The following is an 18172-nucleotide window of genomic DNA, read 5'->3' on the forward strand; positions in this document are numbered from 1 at the left end:
CAAAGAGGAAGAATCAGAATAGTTGCAATCACCCTATTAAGTATAGTTACTGATAATGTGCCTGCTGGGCTGGATGGACCTCCTGGCTCATATGAGGAGGATTTTAAACATTAGAGAAATGTAAACATTAGAATCAGAATAGTTGCACTGTTTATCTAAATCTATTATCAAGACATTGAAGCAATATTTTGCATAATGATGGATTGACATCCAGTTCATGGTGTCATTTAAATAAAACAAATATCAAACCAGGCTGAGCTAAGGATACTACACTAAAAGCAAGCAAGCAAGGCCTTTGGAGTTTGGGTATAATGGGTCGTTCTTTATTGCCACTAATGGTGATTGTTCATAAAAGAACGTTTTATCAGACTCCCTGCCTAACATGTTGGATACAAGTATGTGTATATGTACATACACATTCGGAATTAAACATGCAACACTATATGGCCAAAATTATGTTGGCACCTGATCATGAGCTTGTTGGACATTCCAAGAAGCCTCCACTTTTTCTAAGCAGGATTTTGACTCTCGAAGCAGGTCTGTAGGAATTTGTGTTCAGTATTTCTGCATTGGCTTTGGTACCACATTGGCCCTCATCAAAATGAAATGGTCAGTGGAAGCAAATGATTAATTTTATGTCTAAAGTTTGAGCTTGGGGAGAATTATGAGCCATGTTTTCCATAAGGTTCAACAAAACAAGAATTTAAACCTAGACATCACATCCTCTACAAGAACACTAATGATAACAGTGGAAGCTTTATTTAAACGAACACGAACGATTCCCTATTATAATGGTACAACAATAATATTCATAATATAAAAACACATCTAAACAGGTTCATCCCAACACATTACAACACAAACGAAAAGGCTTGTGACATTAATTATATATACAAACAATAAATAACCAGTATATCACCTAACATTATACAGGATGTAACAAATGATTGGCATGGTGGCTGAGTAGGTAGCACTGTCGCCTCACAGCATGAAGGTCCTGGGTTCGATCCCCGGGTGGGGCGGTCCGGGTCCTTTCTGTGTGGAGTTTGCATGTTCTCCCCGTGTCCGTGTGGGTTTCCTCCGGGTGCTCCGGTTTCCTCCCACAGTCCAAAGACATGCGAGTGAGGTGAATTGGAGATACAAAATTGTCCATGACTGTGTTTGATATAACCTTGTGAACTGATTAACCTTGTGTGAAGATAAATTACCGTTTCCTGTCATGAATGTAACCACAGTGTAAAACATGACGTTAAACTCCTAATAAACAAACAAGCAAACAAATGATAGAAAACTATATAACAATAAATAAAAGGAGCACAAATTGGGTTTTAGATCTTCTGGTTTGTGTAAACTGTGCCCATAAATGTTGGCAGTTATACAACAATGCAAAGCAATTTCTAGACCTGTCTATTTTCACCAGATTGCTGGTCATACTATAATGGACCCCCCCACTGTATTTAATAGCTGGTGGTAGAAATAATATTAAAATAATATAGACAGACAAAGACAGACTTAATTAGATTTAAAGACGTTTCTCTGGAACAAACACTGATCCACATTTAGAGCTCATTGGGCCGTATTACTTGTTTTGGGGTCCAGGTTGTTGTTGGATCTTTGTACGGTTGTTGCTTACGGCTCCCGATTGGTCACCTTGCCATAAATCTCAGCTTCATTGTTAAGACGTTGTTAAGATGCTCATTAAATTAAGTGGTTATAATCGTGGCTGTACTTTTGAAGCATTTACAAACTATCCAAGCTATAATTTGCAATTACTGTTTCTTACATTTATGATTCTGATGCATTGAGAAGATGCTTTTATCCAAAGCAGGAATCATTACCAAATAAAATGTCAGCAGTTGAGGATCAAAAAACAAACAATAGCAACCTACAACAATTATTGGAGTTTGAACCAGCACTTTCTGAATTCTACTCCAGAGCTACCACTGCCCAGTCTAGCCTTTACTGCCCATTGTGCTGTTTGCTAGACATACACGGTTCTAACTTTTAAACATTATTTTCCACTCAGGCTGAGCTAAAGATAATTTACTAAAAGCAAACAGAGTCTTTCGGGTTGATTTAGGATATAACGGGTCATGACTCCTTGCCATGTTGGATACAAGTTGTATATGTAAATACACAACTGGATTTTCAATTAAACATCCAACACTATATGGCCAACACTATGTTGATCATATGCTTGTTGGACATTCCGAAGAGCCTTCACTCTTTCCGAGCAGGATTTTGACTCTTGAAGCATGTGCCCATTTAATTACAAGATGAGGTCATTTGTGAGGTCAGATACTGATGTTGAAAAGATCTCTTGATGCATGCTCAATAATCCAGGTACACAAATCCACAGAGTTGAATCAGTTCATCTGGACACAGGTTTGTTGTAGAGAAACATTTTGTCACTCGTCCAAGTGACTTCATCTATGTGAAGAAGGAATGGTCATCCCTTAATCGAGGGGGTTACATACAAAACTGGGAGCAACTCACTTTTTAATAAACAATTTAGTAGACAATTTGTCTTCCGCTGCTGGTGGATCCCTGATTGCAGTCGAGGCGGGTATATTGCTGCTCACGCCTCCTCCGACCCGCATTCAGCCCTTAGCGGAACCCTGCATTCTGCACAGACGCCTTTATCCGCCTATCAGGGTCCTTACACAGCGTTTGAAGACCCCACCCACATAGTCCGGTCATCCTGTCCTAGCATAAATGTAAGCAACATGGTGCTGGTGCTGCTGTGGTACCATCAAAGCTTTGCACAGTGAACAAACCAGCTTTTAGTTTTGTACCAGTTTTAAGTTTCACCAAACTTTGGATGATTTGGGTCGTGGAAAACTTTGAGCTTTTCTTTGAAAGCTCTACAATCGTCCTCTGACGGCTGCAGACGGCGTTTTTTAAGACGGCGCTTAATGCCTCCAGCCAGTGACCGGACCAGATACGACTGAGGTCCTGCACACAGCGAGTAGTGCTGAGGGAATCATATGAACGCTTATATGAACGGAGACGTTGTAGAAATTAAAAAGGAGAATTTATAAACATAGTTTTAAAAACGATGCATCGACTTAAAATATTGACGTCGAATCATTTTTAGCGTCGACGTCATCGACAAGGCCGACCAATCGCAGCAGCTCTAGATAAAACTAACATTTTGTTTGAAAAACTAAAACCTGAATGCTTATTTTACTGAAATCCTTCATAAAACGTGCATAATGAGTTGGAACAGAGTGCATGTGTGTGTATCCATGAACCATAAATATGTGTATTTTGGCCACAAGACAATTGAATTGAATTAAATTGCATAGAATTGTCTTATGGTTTATGGTGCTCTATCTTAAGACCTGGATGTTCTCTGGGTTGTGGATGAATAGCTGTTCGCTTTGACACTGCCTCAGCCTGATCTATAATTTAAGCCTTAGCTCGGTCCTGTAACAGGACACACACACACTTGCATGTCACTGAAGGCAGCACTAACCTATCAGACAGAGAAAATAAAAGAAATAAATGAGAAAACTGTAGGGAATCGACACCTTTAGATTTAATCTTTTTTGCATTTTGCTTCTCATACTGTGCAGTTTTGAGGTTTTTGTCTTTGCCCTTTTGTTCCTGCACCCCCTCGTAGGATAAAAAGGGACTTTGGTGAACGTTCGGAGGCCGTGTTCTCTAAAAGAACAGTCCTGGACTGTTCTTTGAAGTCAGCTGGGTGCCTCTGCCCACTTCCAGTAAAGCCTTTATGTGCTTTTATGGCCGGCCTGACTGGACTGGACGTCCACTGTGTGTAGGTCTTCTGCTCTGGCAAAGCTGCTCACTGTCCATTTTATCAGCTCCACTTACCATATAGAAGCACTTTGTAGTTCTACAATTACTGACTGTAGTCCATCTGTTTCTCTACATGCTTTGTTAGCTCCCTTTCATGCTGTTCTTCAATGGTCAGGACCCCCACAGGACCACCACAGAGCAGGTATTATTTAGGTGGTGGATGATTCTCAGCACTGCAGTGACACTGACATGGTGGTGGTGTGTTAGTGTGTGTTGTGCTGGTATGAGTGGATCAGACACAGCAGCGCTGCTGGAGTTTTTAAACACCGTGTCCACTCACCGTCCACTCTATTAGACACTCCTACCTAGTCGGTCCACCTTGTAGATGTAAAGTCAGAGACGATCGCTCATCTATTGCTGCTGTTTGTGTCGGTCATCTTCTAGATCTTCATCAGTGGTCACAGGACGCTGCTCACGGGGCGCTGTTGGTGGACTATTCTCAGTCCAGCAGGGACAGTGAGGTGTTTAAAGACTCCAGCAGCGCCGCTGTGTCTGATCCACTCATACCAGCACAACACACACTAACACACCACCACCATGTCAGTGTCACTGCAGTGCTGAGAATCATCCACCACCTAAATAATACCTGCTCTGTGGTGGTCCGGTGGGGGTCCTGACCATTGAAGAACAGCATGAAATCAGTAATTGTAGAACTACAAAGTGCTTCTATATGGTAAGTGGAGCTGATAAAATGGACAGTGAGTGTAGAAACAAGGAGGTGGTTTTAATGTTATGGCTGATCGGTGTATGCTAATGTTTTATTTTTGTTTAAGGATGCTGTATCACAAACCCTATTACCAAGTTGGGACTTTGGCCCTTTATATAACTGATGAAGTACAAATAAAAGGTTTTTACTGACCGAGGATCTTTGTATTAATAACTCTAATTTATTATTTGGGAACTGAGGACACCAAGTGTCGCAGTTGCATTTAGCAGACACTTTTATCCAAAATGATTTACAATTCAAGCAATTGAGGGTGAAGGGCCCTGCTCAGGGGTCCAACAGGGGCAGCTTGGTGATGGTGGGGCTTGAACCAGCAACTTTATAATTACTAGACCAGTACTTTAACTGCTGAGCTACCACTGCCCCTCAATCTTTGGTTATTATCAGTCGAGCTGACATTACAAACTGCATCCATTAAAAAATATGTACAATTAAATTTCTTATTAAATTCAACCAAATATTTGATCCTTAAAGGTATTTACAGCCCAAATACAGCGGCACAGACATGCCATTGTCATATTTTTGTTTTTATTTCACTTGTCTCATGTGTGCATAGGCTTTGTTTTAGTACTCTGGTTTCCTCCTGCATCCCAAAAACATGCAAATATGGAGTGGAAGCTTTAAATTGCCCCTATTTGTGAATAAAAATGTAATGGTATGTAGCTTGGTGATGGACCGGTGCCCTGTTCAAGATGTTTCCACCCTGTTTTTTGCATAAAACATTGGTTACTGGAGTAAACAACATCCAAAAACGTTTTATCCATGTTTTATTGTCACATAAACCAAGCTCTAATTAATTATACACCTCTAAATATCTCCAGATATGGACGGGAACTACGGGGGTGGACTGTTCGACATGGTTAAAGGAGGTGCTGGAAAGTTCTTCAGCAACTTCAAGGATAACCTGAAGGACACCATCAAGGACACGTCTACCAAGGTCATGAACCAAGTGGCCACGTGAGTCAATAATGCAAATTCTTTAATTCTGTTAAAAAATGCATCCTTGAAGATACTCAATTTAAATTGATGATTATTATAAGAGATTCCTGTCTTGCCAACATTTTAGACACTTTTAAATGCAGGTTTTCCTCCCAGTTTAGTCATATCCAAGTACCCGATTGCGTTTTCTTCATTTTACTGCTTCGACCCCGTCTGTGTGCAGTGCATCGATCCACCAGCAGAGGTCGTAATGGCAGCAGTTACGAGGAATCCCTTCCGGCATTCCCACCCTCAGACGAGCCACTTTCACCAGATTTTGCGAGCTCGAGATGGCAGCTCTGGTGTGCTTGCGTGTTTTACCACTGTGTCACTTGAGCGCTGTGATTCAGACACTTTTAAGTAATAACATAATAACGTTAGAATTTAGACGTCGCCACAGTGGATGATTCTGGTCTGCGTATCTGATTGGTCACAGCTTTTGCGCCTCATACCCTTCTAGACGCAATTCTCCTTTTTTTATTCGTGCTTGGGACCTGCACTTAGAGTGCCCTTAGAGTGCACCTCCCAATGGCTAGGGAGATTAGCCAATCACGTCCATGTACACACCCGATCAGTCGATAGCATCACTGAGATTCGAACCCTGGATCCCCAGATCTGAGTCAGTGACTGAGAAATAGCTGCAGCTAAATAAGGAAGAAATTAGAGGATTTATTTCAGATGCAGGACAGAAACCTGAACTCCTTTTGTTTGATCAGGAATAAACTGTAATAAACTGGTCATGTGTCCAGGAAGGCATCTAGTTTGGTATGTGGACCAGATCTGCTTTACCTTTAGCTATTATACACCAATCAGCCATAACATTAAAGCCACCTTCTTGTTTCCACACTCACTGTCCATTTTATCAGAAGCACTTTGTAGTTGACTGTAGTCCATCTGTTTCTCTACATGCTTTGTTAGCCCCCTTTCATGCTGTTCTTCAATGGTCAGGACCCCCACAGGACCCCCCACAGAGCAGGTATTATTTAGGTGGTGGATCATTCTCAGCACTGCAGTGACACTGACATGGTGGTGGTGTGTTAGTGTGTGTTGTGCTGGTACGAGTGGATCAGACACAGCAGCACTGCTGGAGTTTTAAACACCGTGTCCACTCACTGTCCACTCTATTAGACACTCCTACCTAGTCGGTCCACCTTGTAGATGTAAAGTCAGAGACGATCGCTCATCTATTGCTGCTGTTTGAGTCGGTCATCTTCTAGACCTTCATCAGTGGTCACAGGACCACAGGCCCACGGGGCGCTGTTGGCTGGATATTTTTGGTTGGTGGACTAGTGACCAGCAGTGACATTGAGGTGTTTAAAAACTCCAGCAGCGCTGCTGTGTCTGATCCACTCATACCAGCACAACACACACTAACACACCACCACCATGTCAGTGTCACTGCAGTGCTGAGAATGATCCACCACCTAAATAATACCTGCTCTGTGGGGGGTCCTGTGGGGGTCCTGACCATTGAAGAACAGCATGAAAGGGGGCTAACAAAGCATGTAGAGAAACAGATGGACTACAGTCAGTAATTGTAGAACTACAAAGTGCTTCTATATGGTAAGTGGAGCTGATAAAATGGACAGTGAGTGTAGAAACAAGGAGGTGGTTTTAATGTTATGGCTTGTTCACCTACTTGCAGCTCCACATGTTTTAATCTGTCATAACCAATAAATGAAAAGATCTGAATCTCTATAATACAATTAAATAATAATAATTTAATAACCAGGATTCATTGTGCTGAGCTGTTCTGTTTATTGCTCAGTTTTCTCTCTCTCTTGTATTTGGAGACTCAGGAGCAGTTTTGACTGATTTTATCGTTGTAATTTTTGATCACTAGCTACACGAAGGGAGAGCTGGACATCACCTACATCACCTCACGTATCATAGGTGAGTTAACCGCCTTGTTTATACAACATCCACACTAACACAAATGCTGCTCGGCTCTCTAGCACTCCTGTGTCGTTCCCTACTGCTCCGGGTTATTAAGGGTTATTAGGACAATCGGCGTCCTTCACTGGGTCTCAGGTGATGTGGGTCACGCGGTCAGTTTCCTCATGATGCCACGTTTACACTCTGTACACAGACGCTGTTTTAACGCTCAGATAAACATTGCTAAAAATAACCATGATGCAATGCTTCGTCTGTATTATATTGGGTAATTACTGAACATCAGACTTATCAGGGGTGTCCAAACTTTTCTTGTTGGGGGTCAGATGGAGTGAAAGATACACAAACACGAACCACAGAGTCTTTAATAATAAAATAAATAATATTATAATAATAAAAGCTCCCTGATTACTAACAATTCCACTTCCTTTTTAACTGAGTGATTAATGATCTATCCTCCACAGTGCCGTGTAAACTCAGATTTTGCCGATTTCACTATTAAACATACCCAGTTCCCTCTGAACTCGGCGCACTTGAAAACTTCTGCATTCGGCGTCTAGTTTTCATTTCTCTGTAGCCGCCGCGTTTATCCAAATACTGGGGGACGTTAATGTAGGTGTAACGCCGAGGGGGAAAGAAGACGGGGAGAGTTTTAGATTCGTGTTATGTGAGAGCGCCACCCAGAGTTCAAACGGTTCGAGCAGTTTTTTAAAACCTGATAAATAGCAGCACAAGTTACATTTTACTTCTAAAATACCTCACAAGACATTTCAAATGTGGTAACGTGCCGTAGTTTGGACATCACTGACGTAGGGGAAGCGTCAGGGTCCTCAACGCCCCCATAGAGGGCCTGAGAAATTAATATATAAATAATATTTGAAAAGTGAGCAGTTCTGTTATTTTATCCACTCATCATTTGACAATCAAACCCAAATCTCAGCAAAAAAATCTTTCAAACCTGCCTGTTCAATTTGTGTCGGAACATGAAGGGTTTAATTAAAGAAGCCCATTTGTCTCCCTGTCAGGATTTATCCGCCTCTGGAAAGGATGATGTTGATTTGTGGTCCAGCTCTAAATTTACACAGGGTCAAGCAACAATAATTCTGATTACTGATCCCATTTTTAATGACAGTAAAATTTACCAATCGTATTGTCCCTTATAAATAAGCATGAATAAGCATTTAATGACAAGTTCCGCCCGCTGTGGGGGTGCAGGTGTTAATATATAATTATTTAATTATGTGTAAATAACTTTTTAAATTCTATTTGCAAAATTTTCTTTTCTTAGTTTTTAGCTAGTAGAGTGTTTATTCTTTCTACATAAATGGGTGCTACTGTAAGAACTGCAATTTCCCTCTGGGATCAATAAAGTATTCTGATTCTGATTAATAGCTGTGGTACAACATGGACTTGTTTAAGTGTAACAGTTTGAGTAAAGTGAAGTCACACACGGACCGGTAGTTACGGCTTATTATTTGTCTGTCTGTCTGTCTGTCTGTCTGTCTGTCTGTCTGTCTGTCTATCTATCTATCTATCTATCTATCTATCTATCTATCTATCTATCTATCTATCTATCTATCTATCTATCTATCTATCTATCCATCCATCTATCTATTGGCTGTAGTTTGACACCGCACTCACTGCCACTCGCCGACTGCTCCAGATATTTATCACGCTAGATATTTTTCTCGAGCCGCTTGGATCAAGTCGTTGAACAGTTCACACATAGCGATCAAGTGCCGAGTTTCGATCCCCGAGCGACCTGTTGGCGAGCAAAAATCAGGGCAAAAATCGTGTAGTGTAAACTAGGCATTATATAGACTACAGGTACTATGATGTCTTGCCGGTTTGTTTTACATTTAGCTTTAGTTCTAGTGCAATGAAGTATAACAAATACTTAACGAAGAGCTGAAACAACAATACACATCAAATATCCTAATAGATAAGTACATAAATTAGCAGACACTTTTATAAACCAGGTAACAGTCTGGATGGTCCATAACATTCTGAGCACTGACAGGTGAAGTGAATAACACTGATTATCTCTTCATCACGGCACCTGTTAGTGGGGGGGTATGTCAGGCAGCAAGTGAACATTTTATCCTCAAAGTTGATGTTAGAAGCAGGATTTGAGCGAGACGGTTCCCTGATGGCTGTGGCCTCTTTCAGCAGGATGATGCTCCCTGCCACAAAGCTAAAATGCTTCAGGAACGGTTTGAGGTGTTGACTCGGCCTCCAGATTCCCCAGATCTCGATCCATTCGAGCATCTGTGGTACGCGCTGGACAAACAAGTCCGATCCATGGAGGCTCCACCTCACAACTTACAGGAGTTAAAGGATCTGCTGCTGACAGCTTGGTGCCAGATACCACAGCACACCTTCAGGGGTCTAGTGGAGTCTGGTGGCAAAAGGGGGACCAACACAATATTAGGAAGGTGGTCGTAATGTTATGCCTGATCTGTGTACAGTGACACACTATTTTAAGTACGTGTTTTGAAACCTCCTGACTGTTTAAAGCCTCTGTGTTTGTGTCTCAGTGATGTCATATCCTGCTGAGGCGGTGGAGCTGGGCTACAGGAACCATGTGGAGGATATCCGCTCGTTTCTGGACTCGCGCCATGCCGACCACTACACCGTCTTCAACCTCTCCCAGAGGAACTACAGAGGAGCCAAATTCTCCAACAGGGTGAGACGGCCCATCTGCAGTCACCAGTATAACCAGTAAAGTGTAAACGTCTGAGCAGAAAGGCGACCTGTCCAGGGTGTTTCCTACCTTTTGCCCAGTGAACTGAACCCACCGTGACCCTGACCAGGTTAGCGCGGTGGTAAAACAGACAATGAATAAATAATAATTGATATTATTATATTTGATACGTCTACATGTTATTGTGTTTATAGGGGACAGTGATACTTCAGTGACTGGTGAACTGAACTAGTGATCAGAAGGTTGCAGGTTCAAGCCCCACACTTTCCAGGGTGCCACTGTTGGGTCCCTGAGCAAGGCCCTTAACCCTTGATTGCTTGGATTTTGTATCTGGTCACATCAGCTAAATGCCAAGTGTATTTTTGTTGCTGCTGTACATTCATTCATTGTATGTTTTACCACCGATTTATCCTGGTCAGGGTCACAGTGGGTCTGATTCACTGGGCAAAAGGGAGGAAACACCCTGGGCATGTTGCCAGTCCATTATATAACACACACACACACACACACACACACTCACTTAGAACAATGTTATAAGCTTTAAGTAGATTAGTCTGACTGCATGTCTTTGGACTTGGACCGCACCACCAGGGATTTGAACCCTGGCCCTTCTCGCTGTGAGGTTACTGTGCCACCTTTAAATGCTTTTACTTTTGTATTATTCCACTGTAGCTCAGTGAGTGAGCAGAAAATCTGTATATTCATTTCTATCCCTGTAAACACAAACATGTCGAATTGGGTGTAAATAGCGACACCATGTGGTCAGTATGAAATGGCATCACATGGGCCAGAGGTGGCAGTTTTCGGGCCTATTTTTGTGTAATAAAATACAGTAAATAAATTATATTAGTTCTACTTAAATACATAGTATTAACAACATGTCCTTTTTATTTTGGTGACTAAAGATCTGTCTGTGACAGCGATGTTTACATTTTAGATTATTCACCAGTAAATAATCCTAATAGGAATAACATCCCATTCCATCATTACAGCAGCTTTAACTATTTCCTGACCCATTAGACATACCCACTTCCCTCAGAAATCAGGGGAAAATGTTTATTCAATATTTCTCACTCACTAAGCTACAGCGGAATAATACAAAAGTAAAAGCCTTTTAAAGGTGACACAGTAACCACACAGCAAGACTGAGATGTTCACGAGTCACAAAATACGAGTCTGAGTTGAGTCACGAGTCAATGTAGCGCAAAATAAACAGTAATCTGTAAGTTCAGATAAAAACAACAACAGATTAGCGAGTGTATTTAGCCATTTTACTTCGTGTCTTTACTTTCCTAGGTAAGTAACACAGCAAAAAATCCATAACCGCTGCTTACCTTAGCTTCTGTTCTTCCAGATGCTATTACATTTATAAGCGTGCGTCCCATTAGGAACAGAATCCGTTATTTTGTAAATGTGCTTATAATTAAAAACCTCCAAACTTTTCCCGGTGGTGAAGTAAAACAGGAAGTGGTTAGAAAGCCGATCGAGCGTTTCATTACCGCGTCATCTGTGTGACGCAAACGGAATAAATGCAAATAACAGCATTTCTTACTAACAATTACAATCAGAAGCTCTGATTGGTTCAGAAAGTGGCTCTTTTAACCATCAGCACCGATTCTGTAGGAGCGTTCCATTCACCCCGGCTGTTCCAGTGAAGTGCACTACGTAGGGTGTGTGAAAATGTTTAAATGAAGTGAACTTCAGACTGTGTAGGGAGTAGGGAGCGACGCTTCATCACTACACCGGAAGCTGCTGGAACATTTACACATTGCGTGCGTTGCGGGTTAAAACGGCCGGAGCGTTATTATTATTAGAGATCAGAAAATGACACAATTAGAATATAATATATAATTAATTGTCACGGGTAACTAATGTTAACACATGCTGACGCTAGGGACTTGTTGTTTACAAGTAATTTTTTGCGAGTCATGACTCGACCCCCGTCTCTGCAGCAAGAAGGGCCAGGGTTCAAATCCCAGGTGGAGCGGTCCAGGTCCTTTGTGTGTGGGTTTCCTCCGGGCGCTCCTGTTTTCTTCCATGCAGTCAGACTAATCTAATTAAAGCTAATAACATTGTCCTAAGTGTGTGTGTGTGATATGATATAATGGATGATATAATGGATTGGCAACATGCCCACGGTGTTTCCTCCCTTTCGCCCAGTGAATTAGACCCACCACGACCCTGACCAGGATAAAGTCCAGTAATTCAGAAACGTTAATGTAGGTGGAACATCGTTAACGTAGATGCATAATGTTTTAGACGGGTTTATAGCGACACCCAGTGTTCAAAATAGGAATGTCTGTCTGCATAATAGAGCGCAAACTTTTATTTAATTTATAAAATTACTAAAATTCTCCTGGTCCTGATGTGGGTGATATAAAATGATAAAATAGATCAAATATTCAGATTGAATGTGAGGTTGTATAAGCTCCTTTTAGGTTGCGTAAAGCTTTGATCACATGTTCTTGTTGTTATTATTATTATTATTGAGGCCTTAGCTGCCCCAGGACGCGTCCCTCTACACTTTCTTCATATCTGTGTTCTCTGTCATTCCGTCCTTCAGGTTTCCGAATGCAACTGGCCATCCAGACAAGCTCCCAGCCTCCATAACCTGTTTGCCGTGTGTAAGAACATGCACAACTGGCTCAAGCAGAACCCCAAGAACGTGTGCGTCATCACCTGCTCGGTAAGAACGAATTTGTTTTCCTAATGCAACCTTATTTACTTATTTCTAATAATAATAATAATACATCACATTTAAATAGCGCTTTTCAACAACCCAAAGACGCTTACAAAGTACAATTAATAATAAAGGGAACAAATTAATAATGAACAATCAGGAAAACACCGAGATGCGCTGCAGTAGGTTAAGATGGAGGAAGACCGTATGCAAGACAGAAGAGGTGGGTTTTAAGATTTGATTTACAGTGGGGAAAATAAGTATTTGACCCCCTGCTGATTTTGTAAGTTTACCCCCTTACAAAGACTTGAACAGTCTATAATTTTTATGGAAGGTTTATTTTAACAGAGAGAGACAGAATATCAACAAAAAATCCAGAAAAAAAACATTAAATAAAAGTTATAAATTAATTTGTATTTTATTAAGGGAAATAAGTATTTGATACCCGACCAACCAGCAAGAATTCTGACCCCCACAGACCGGTTATGTGCCCATGAGGCACACAAATTAGTCCTGTCCCTGTATAAAAGACTCCTGTCACAGAATCAGTTTCTTCCGTTCAAATCTCTCGACCACCATGGGCAAGACCAAAGAGCTATCAAAGGACGTCAGGGACAAGATTGTAGACCTGCACAAGGCTGGAATGGGCTACAAGACCATCAGCAAGAAGCTTGGTGAGAAAGAGACCACTGTTGGTGCGATCATTCGAAAATGGAAGAAATACAAGATCATTGACAAGCTCCTCCTGTGTAATTCTGGACTGACCTCACCTTTCTCAGAATCATTCTTACCCCACCAGGTGAGATCTTGCATGGAGCTCCAGAGCGAGGGTGATTGACTGTGATCTTGTATTTCTTCCATTTTCGAATGATGGCACCAACAGTGGTCTCTTTCTCACCAAGCTTCTTGCTGATGGTCTTGTAGCCCATTCCAGCCTTGTGCAGGTCTACAATCTTGTCCCTGACGTCCTTTGATAGCTCTTTGGTCTTGCCCATGGTGGTCGAGAGATTTGAACGGAAGAAACTGATTCTGTGACAGGAGTCTTTTATACAGGGACAGGAATAATTTGTAGCCTCATGGGCACATAACCGGTCTGTGGGGGTCAGAATTCTTGCTGGTTGGTAGGGGATCAAATACTTATTTCCCTTAATTAAATACAAATTAATTTATAACTTTTATTCAATTTTTTGTTGATATTCTGTCTCTCTCTGTTAAAATAAACCTTCCATAAAAATTATAGACTGTTCAAGTCTTTGTAAGGGGGTAAACTTACACAATCAGCAGGGGATCAAATACTTATTTTCCCCACTGTAAATGAGGACAGTGAGTCTGATTGCTGATTATGCGAAGGAAGAGAGTTCCAGAGGCGTGGAGCAAGTCGATCACCAAAGTTATGGAGGTTAGAGGAGGGAATGGTAAGCAGACCAGCTGTGGAAGAACGGAGATTGTGCACTGGTTTGTAGATGTTGAAAAGGTCAGAGAAATAGGATGGAGCAAGATTATTGAGAGCTTAAACTGAATACGATATTTTATGGGAAGCCAGTGGAGGTTTTGGAGAACAGGTGTAATGTGGTGATGTGACCGAGTGTAGGTGAGGAGGCGGGCAGCCGAATTCTGGACCATCTGAAGTTCATAAAGTAGAGAAGAGCTGATGCCTGCAAGAAGAGAGCTACAATAATCTAAACGACTAGAAATGAAAGCATGGATTAGTGCTTCAGCAGCAGAATGGGCGGATTTGAGCTATGTTGCGTGTTCTTTAAGTGAAAGAACGAGGTTTCATGACATGAGATTCAAGTTTGAGTGAAGAATCAAGGAGGACACCCAAATTTCGGACCACCATCATCATTTCTATGTAATATTTCCATTTTTGTATCTGGTTTTCACCTGAGCGCACTTTAAAAGTCCAGTATGCAATTCCTTATCGTACATTTTAGATAGATTGATATATACAGTAGATAGATACTTAATTAATCCTGAAGGCAGTTAAGGCCTCAGTAGCTTGTTCCATACATTAAAAGTAATAGTACACACTGTAAAGATTCACAGTATACAAACAAGTACCTGCATAATCACAACACACTACAAGAACAGGGCCTGTGGGTACATATGGAATTGTTATTTCGGTATACATTGTAAGGCTCGGTGGGTAGCACTGTCGCCTCACAGGGTTCGATCCCCAGGCGGGGCGGTCCGGGTCCTTTCTGTGTGGAGTTTGCATGTTCTTCCGGTGTCTGCGTGGGTTTCCTCCGGGTGCTCTGGTTTCCTCCCACAGTCTAAAAACATGCACTCAGGTTAATTGAAACACTGAATTGCCCTGTAGGTGAATGTGTGTGTATGTGTGTGTGCCCTGAGATGGACTGGCACCACTTTACCTACATTGTGATTTATAGATCTCATCTGTCTGTTTTATGAATTTGTGGATACTTGGTGTTGCTCCCCAGTTGCTCACTCGTCTCTGGTAAAATGATGCACCGCGTTTCCTTTACAAACGTAAACCTGCCGTTGTCCGAGCGTCTCTCTGCTCTGTGTCTCAGGACAGCAGGGGTCCGGCGGGTGTGCTGGTCTGTGCCATGTTCTGCTTCTGCCACCTGTTCCCTCACCCAGTGCCTGCCATGCAACTGCTCAGCGCCAAGAGACCTGGATCGGGACTGTGGCCCTCGCACCGAAGGTAACGGACGTCTAAAGAGAATACTCATTGTTTGAATTGTTTAATATATGGAAGGGTTGCCAGTGCTTCACAGGGCAGGCACTTGTACCAATCATCCATCTGTCCATTCACCCGTCCATCAGTCCACCCATTGATCAATCCATCCATCCATTCAACCAATCACCCACCCACCCTTCCGCTTGTCTGTCCATCCATTCATCCGTCCATTCAAGTACCCACCCATCCATCAACCTATCCAACTATCCATCCGTCCATTCATCCATCCAGACATCCATCCATCCATCTCTCCATTCGTCCATTCATCCATCCAACCAAACCAACCACCCTTCCATCCATCCATCCATCCGTTCATTCACACGTCCATCTGTACACCCATTCATCAAGTCATCCATCCATCCATCCATCCCTCCATCCAACCAAACCAACCACCCTTCCATCCATCCATTTGTTCATTCACTCATCCCTTCAGCAATCCATCCATCCAACCATTCATCCATCCATCCATCCATCCATCCCTTCAGCAATCCATCCATCCATCCATCCATCCAACCATCCAACCAGCCTTCCATCCATCCATCCATCCATCCATCCAACCATCCATCCAACCATCCAACCAGCCTTCCATCCATCCATCCATCCATCCCTTCAGCAATCCATCCATCCATCCAACCATCCAACCAGCCTTTCATCCATCCATTCGTTCATTCACACGTCCATCTGTACACCCATTCATCAAGTCATCCATCCATCCATCCATCCCTCCATCCAACCAAACCAACCACCCTTCCATCCATCCATTTGTTCATTCACTTATCCCTTCAGCAATCCATCCATCCAACCATTCATCCATCCATCCCTTCAGCAATCCATCCATCCAACCATCCAACCAGCCTTCCATCCATCCATCCATCCATCCATCCATCCATCCATCCAACCATCCATCCAACCATCCAACCAGCCTTCCATCCATCCATCCATCCATCCATCCATCCAACCATCCATCCAACCATCCAACCAGCCTTCCATCCATCCATCCATCCATCCCTTCAGCAATCCATCCATCCATCCAACCATCCAACCAGCCTTTCATCCATCCATTCGTTCATTCACACGTCCATCTGTACACCCATTCATCAAGTCATCCATCCATCTATCCATCCATCCATTCGTCCATCCAACCATCCATCCAACCATCCATCAACCTATCTAACCATCCATCCGTCCGACCGTCCATCCATCTGTCCATTCATTTATCCATCCATCCATCCAACCACCCTTCCATCCATCCATTCGTTCATTCACACGTCCATCTGTACACCCATTCATCATTTCATCCATCCATTCACCCACCCACCCATCTCCATCCATCTGTCCATTCACTCATCCCTTCAGCAATCCATCGATTCATCCATCTGTCTATCAAGCTATCATCCATCCATCCATCCATGCATCCATCCACTCACTCCATCCATCTATCACCATCAATCACCATCCATTCATCTCTTCCCATCTGTCCATTCATCCATCCCTATTCATCTATCCATCCACCCTTCCACCCACTCTTCCATTCATTCATCCACCTGTCCGCCCATCCACCACGTGTCAAGACATAATAAAGTATAATAAGTAATAAACCAGACTGAAGACTGTGTGTGTGTGTGTGTGTGTGTGTGTTTGCTCCGCTCAGGTACGTCGGTTATGTGTGCAGCATGGTGTCAGAAAAGCCCACGCTGCCCCACTCCAAACCGCTGCTAATCAAAGCGGTCACCGTCAATCCCGTCCCGTGCTTCAACAAACAGCGCAGCGGCTGCCGGCCGTTCTGTGACGTCCTGATCGGCGAGACCAAGATCTTCTCCACAGCGCAGGAGTACGAGAGAATGAGGTGAGCTCCTCGTTATTCGGTCTGAATATCAGTCGGAATGAGGTGCTCAGTAGGACAATTTTGAGGCGTGTGAGAATTAAGGACCTCTGGAGAATGTCTGTGGGGAATTTGGGCCCATCAGATTGTCAATCCAGGCTCAGAAACCTTTAATAAGCAGGCAGGGGCAACAGTGACCAGTAAAAATTCCCTAAATGTTATAAGGAAGAAACCGTGAGAGGAACCAACAGGGGTCTTCATCCTCCTTCATTGTGGTTTTGCAAGGTGTAACTTAAAGCCGCCACAAGGGGGCGTTCGTGGACAAGTAAAATTTTAAGTGCCTAAAATTAACATTTGTTTATTTAATTATTATTATTATTATTTTTAATGCATTTTCTTCCTTTTTCTCCTAATTTTTAGTGCGTCCAATTTTGCGTTATGCTTCCTCTCTACTGGTGCTGACCCCTGCGCCTGATCGAGGAGAGCGAGACACACGCCCCCTCCGACACATGCGCAGTTGCCGACTGCATCTTTCCACGAGTCGAGATCATATGCGATCAGTCTTGTGCACGGAGAGAGAGCCACACCCTGATCAGCATTATTCCTCAACTCTGTGCAGACACCATCAATCAGCCAGCAGAGGTCGCAATTGCACCAGTTATGAGGAACCCGGTCTGGCTCATCCCACCCTGAACAACAGCCAAACGTTTTACTGGCTCGTGACCCTGACCTAGAGGATGTTTGGATGAATTAGAATTGATTAAATAACAAATGCTAAATGGGTAAAAGTCAGAACCAAAATGACAACAAATAAAATTGTAAAGAAAACAGAATCCTTATTAAGT

The 18172-nt window shown here is 42.6% G+C and overlaps 1 protein-coding gene across 4 annotated transcripts in view; it reads left to right on the forward strand.

The window, feature by feature from the left end:
- Positions 1-18172, forward strand: part of dnajc6 (DnaJ (Hsp40) homolog, subfamily C, member 6) — a 45995-nt gene that overhangs the window by 13113 nt on the left and 14710 nt on the right. For all 4 annotated transcript variants that reach the window (XR_010013187.1, XM_062998041.1, XM_062998040.1 and 1 more), the window contains 6 exons: positions 5368-5503; positions 7368-7417; positions 9955-10103; positions 12685-12807; positions 15336-15469; positions 17157-17351. Coding sequence is in view for 3 of the 4 variants with exons in the window: in XM_062998041.1 (XP_062854111.1) it covers positions 5368-5503; positions 7368-7417; positions 9955-10103; positions 12685-12807; positions 15336-15469; positions 17157-17351 (787 nt within the window). In the remaining variant the exon portion in view is untranslated. The remainder of the gene's footprint in view (positions 1-5367; positions 5504-7367; positions 7418-9954; positions 10104-12684; positions 12808-15335; positions 15470-17156; positions 17352-18172) is intronic.

This window comes from Trichomycterus rosablanca, chromosome 6 (assembly GCF_030014385.1).
Source record: "Trichomycterus rosablanca isolate fTriRos1 chromosome 6, fTriRos1.hap1, whole genome shotgun sequence".
Taxonomy (NCBI): Eukaryota; Metazoa; Chordata; class Actinopteri; order Siluriformes; family Trichomycteridae; genus Trichomycterus; species Trichomycterus rosablanca.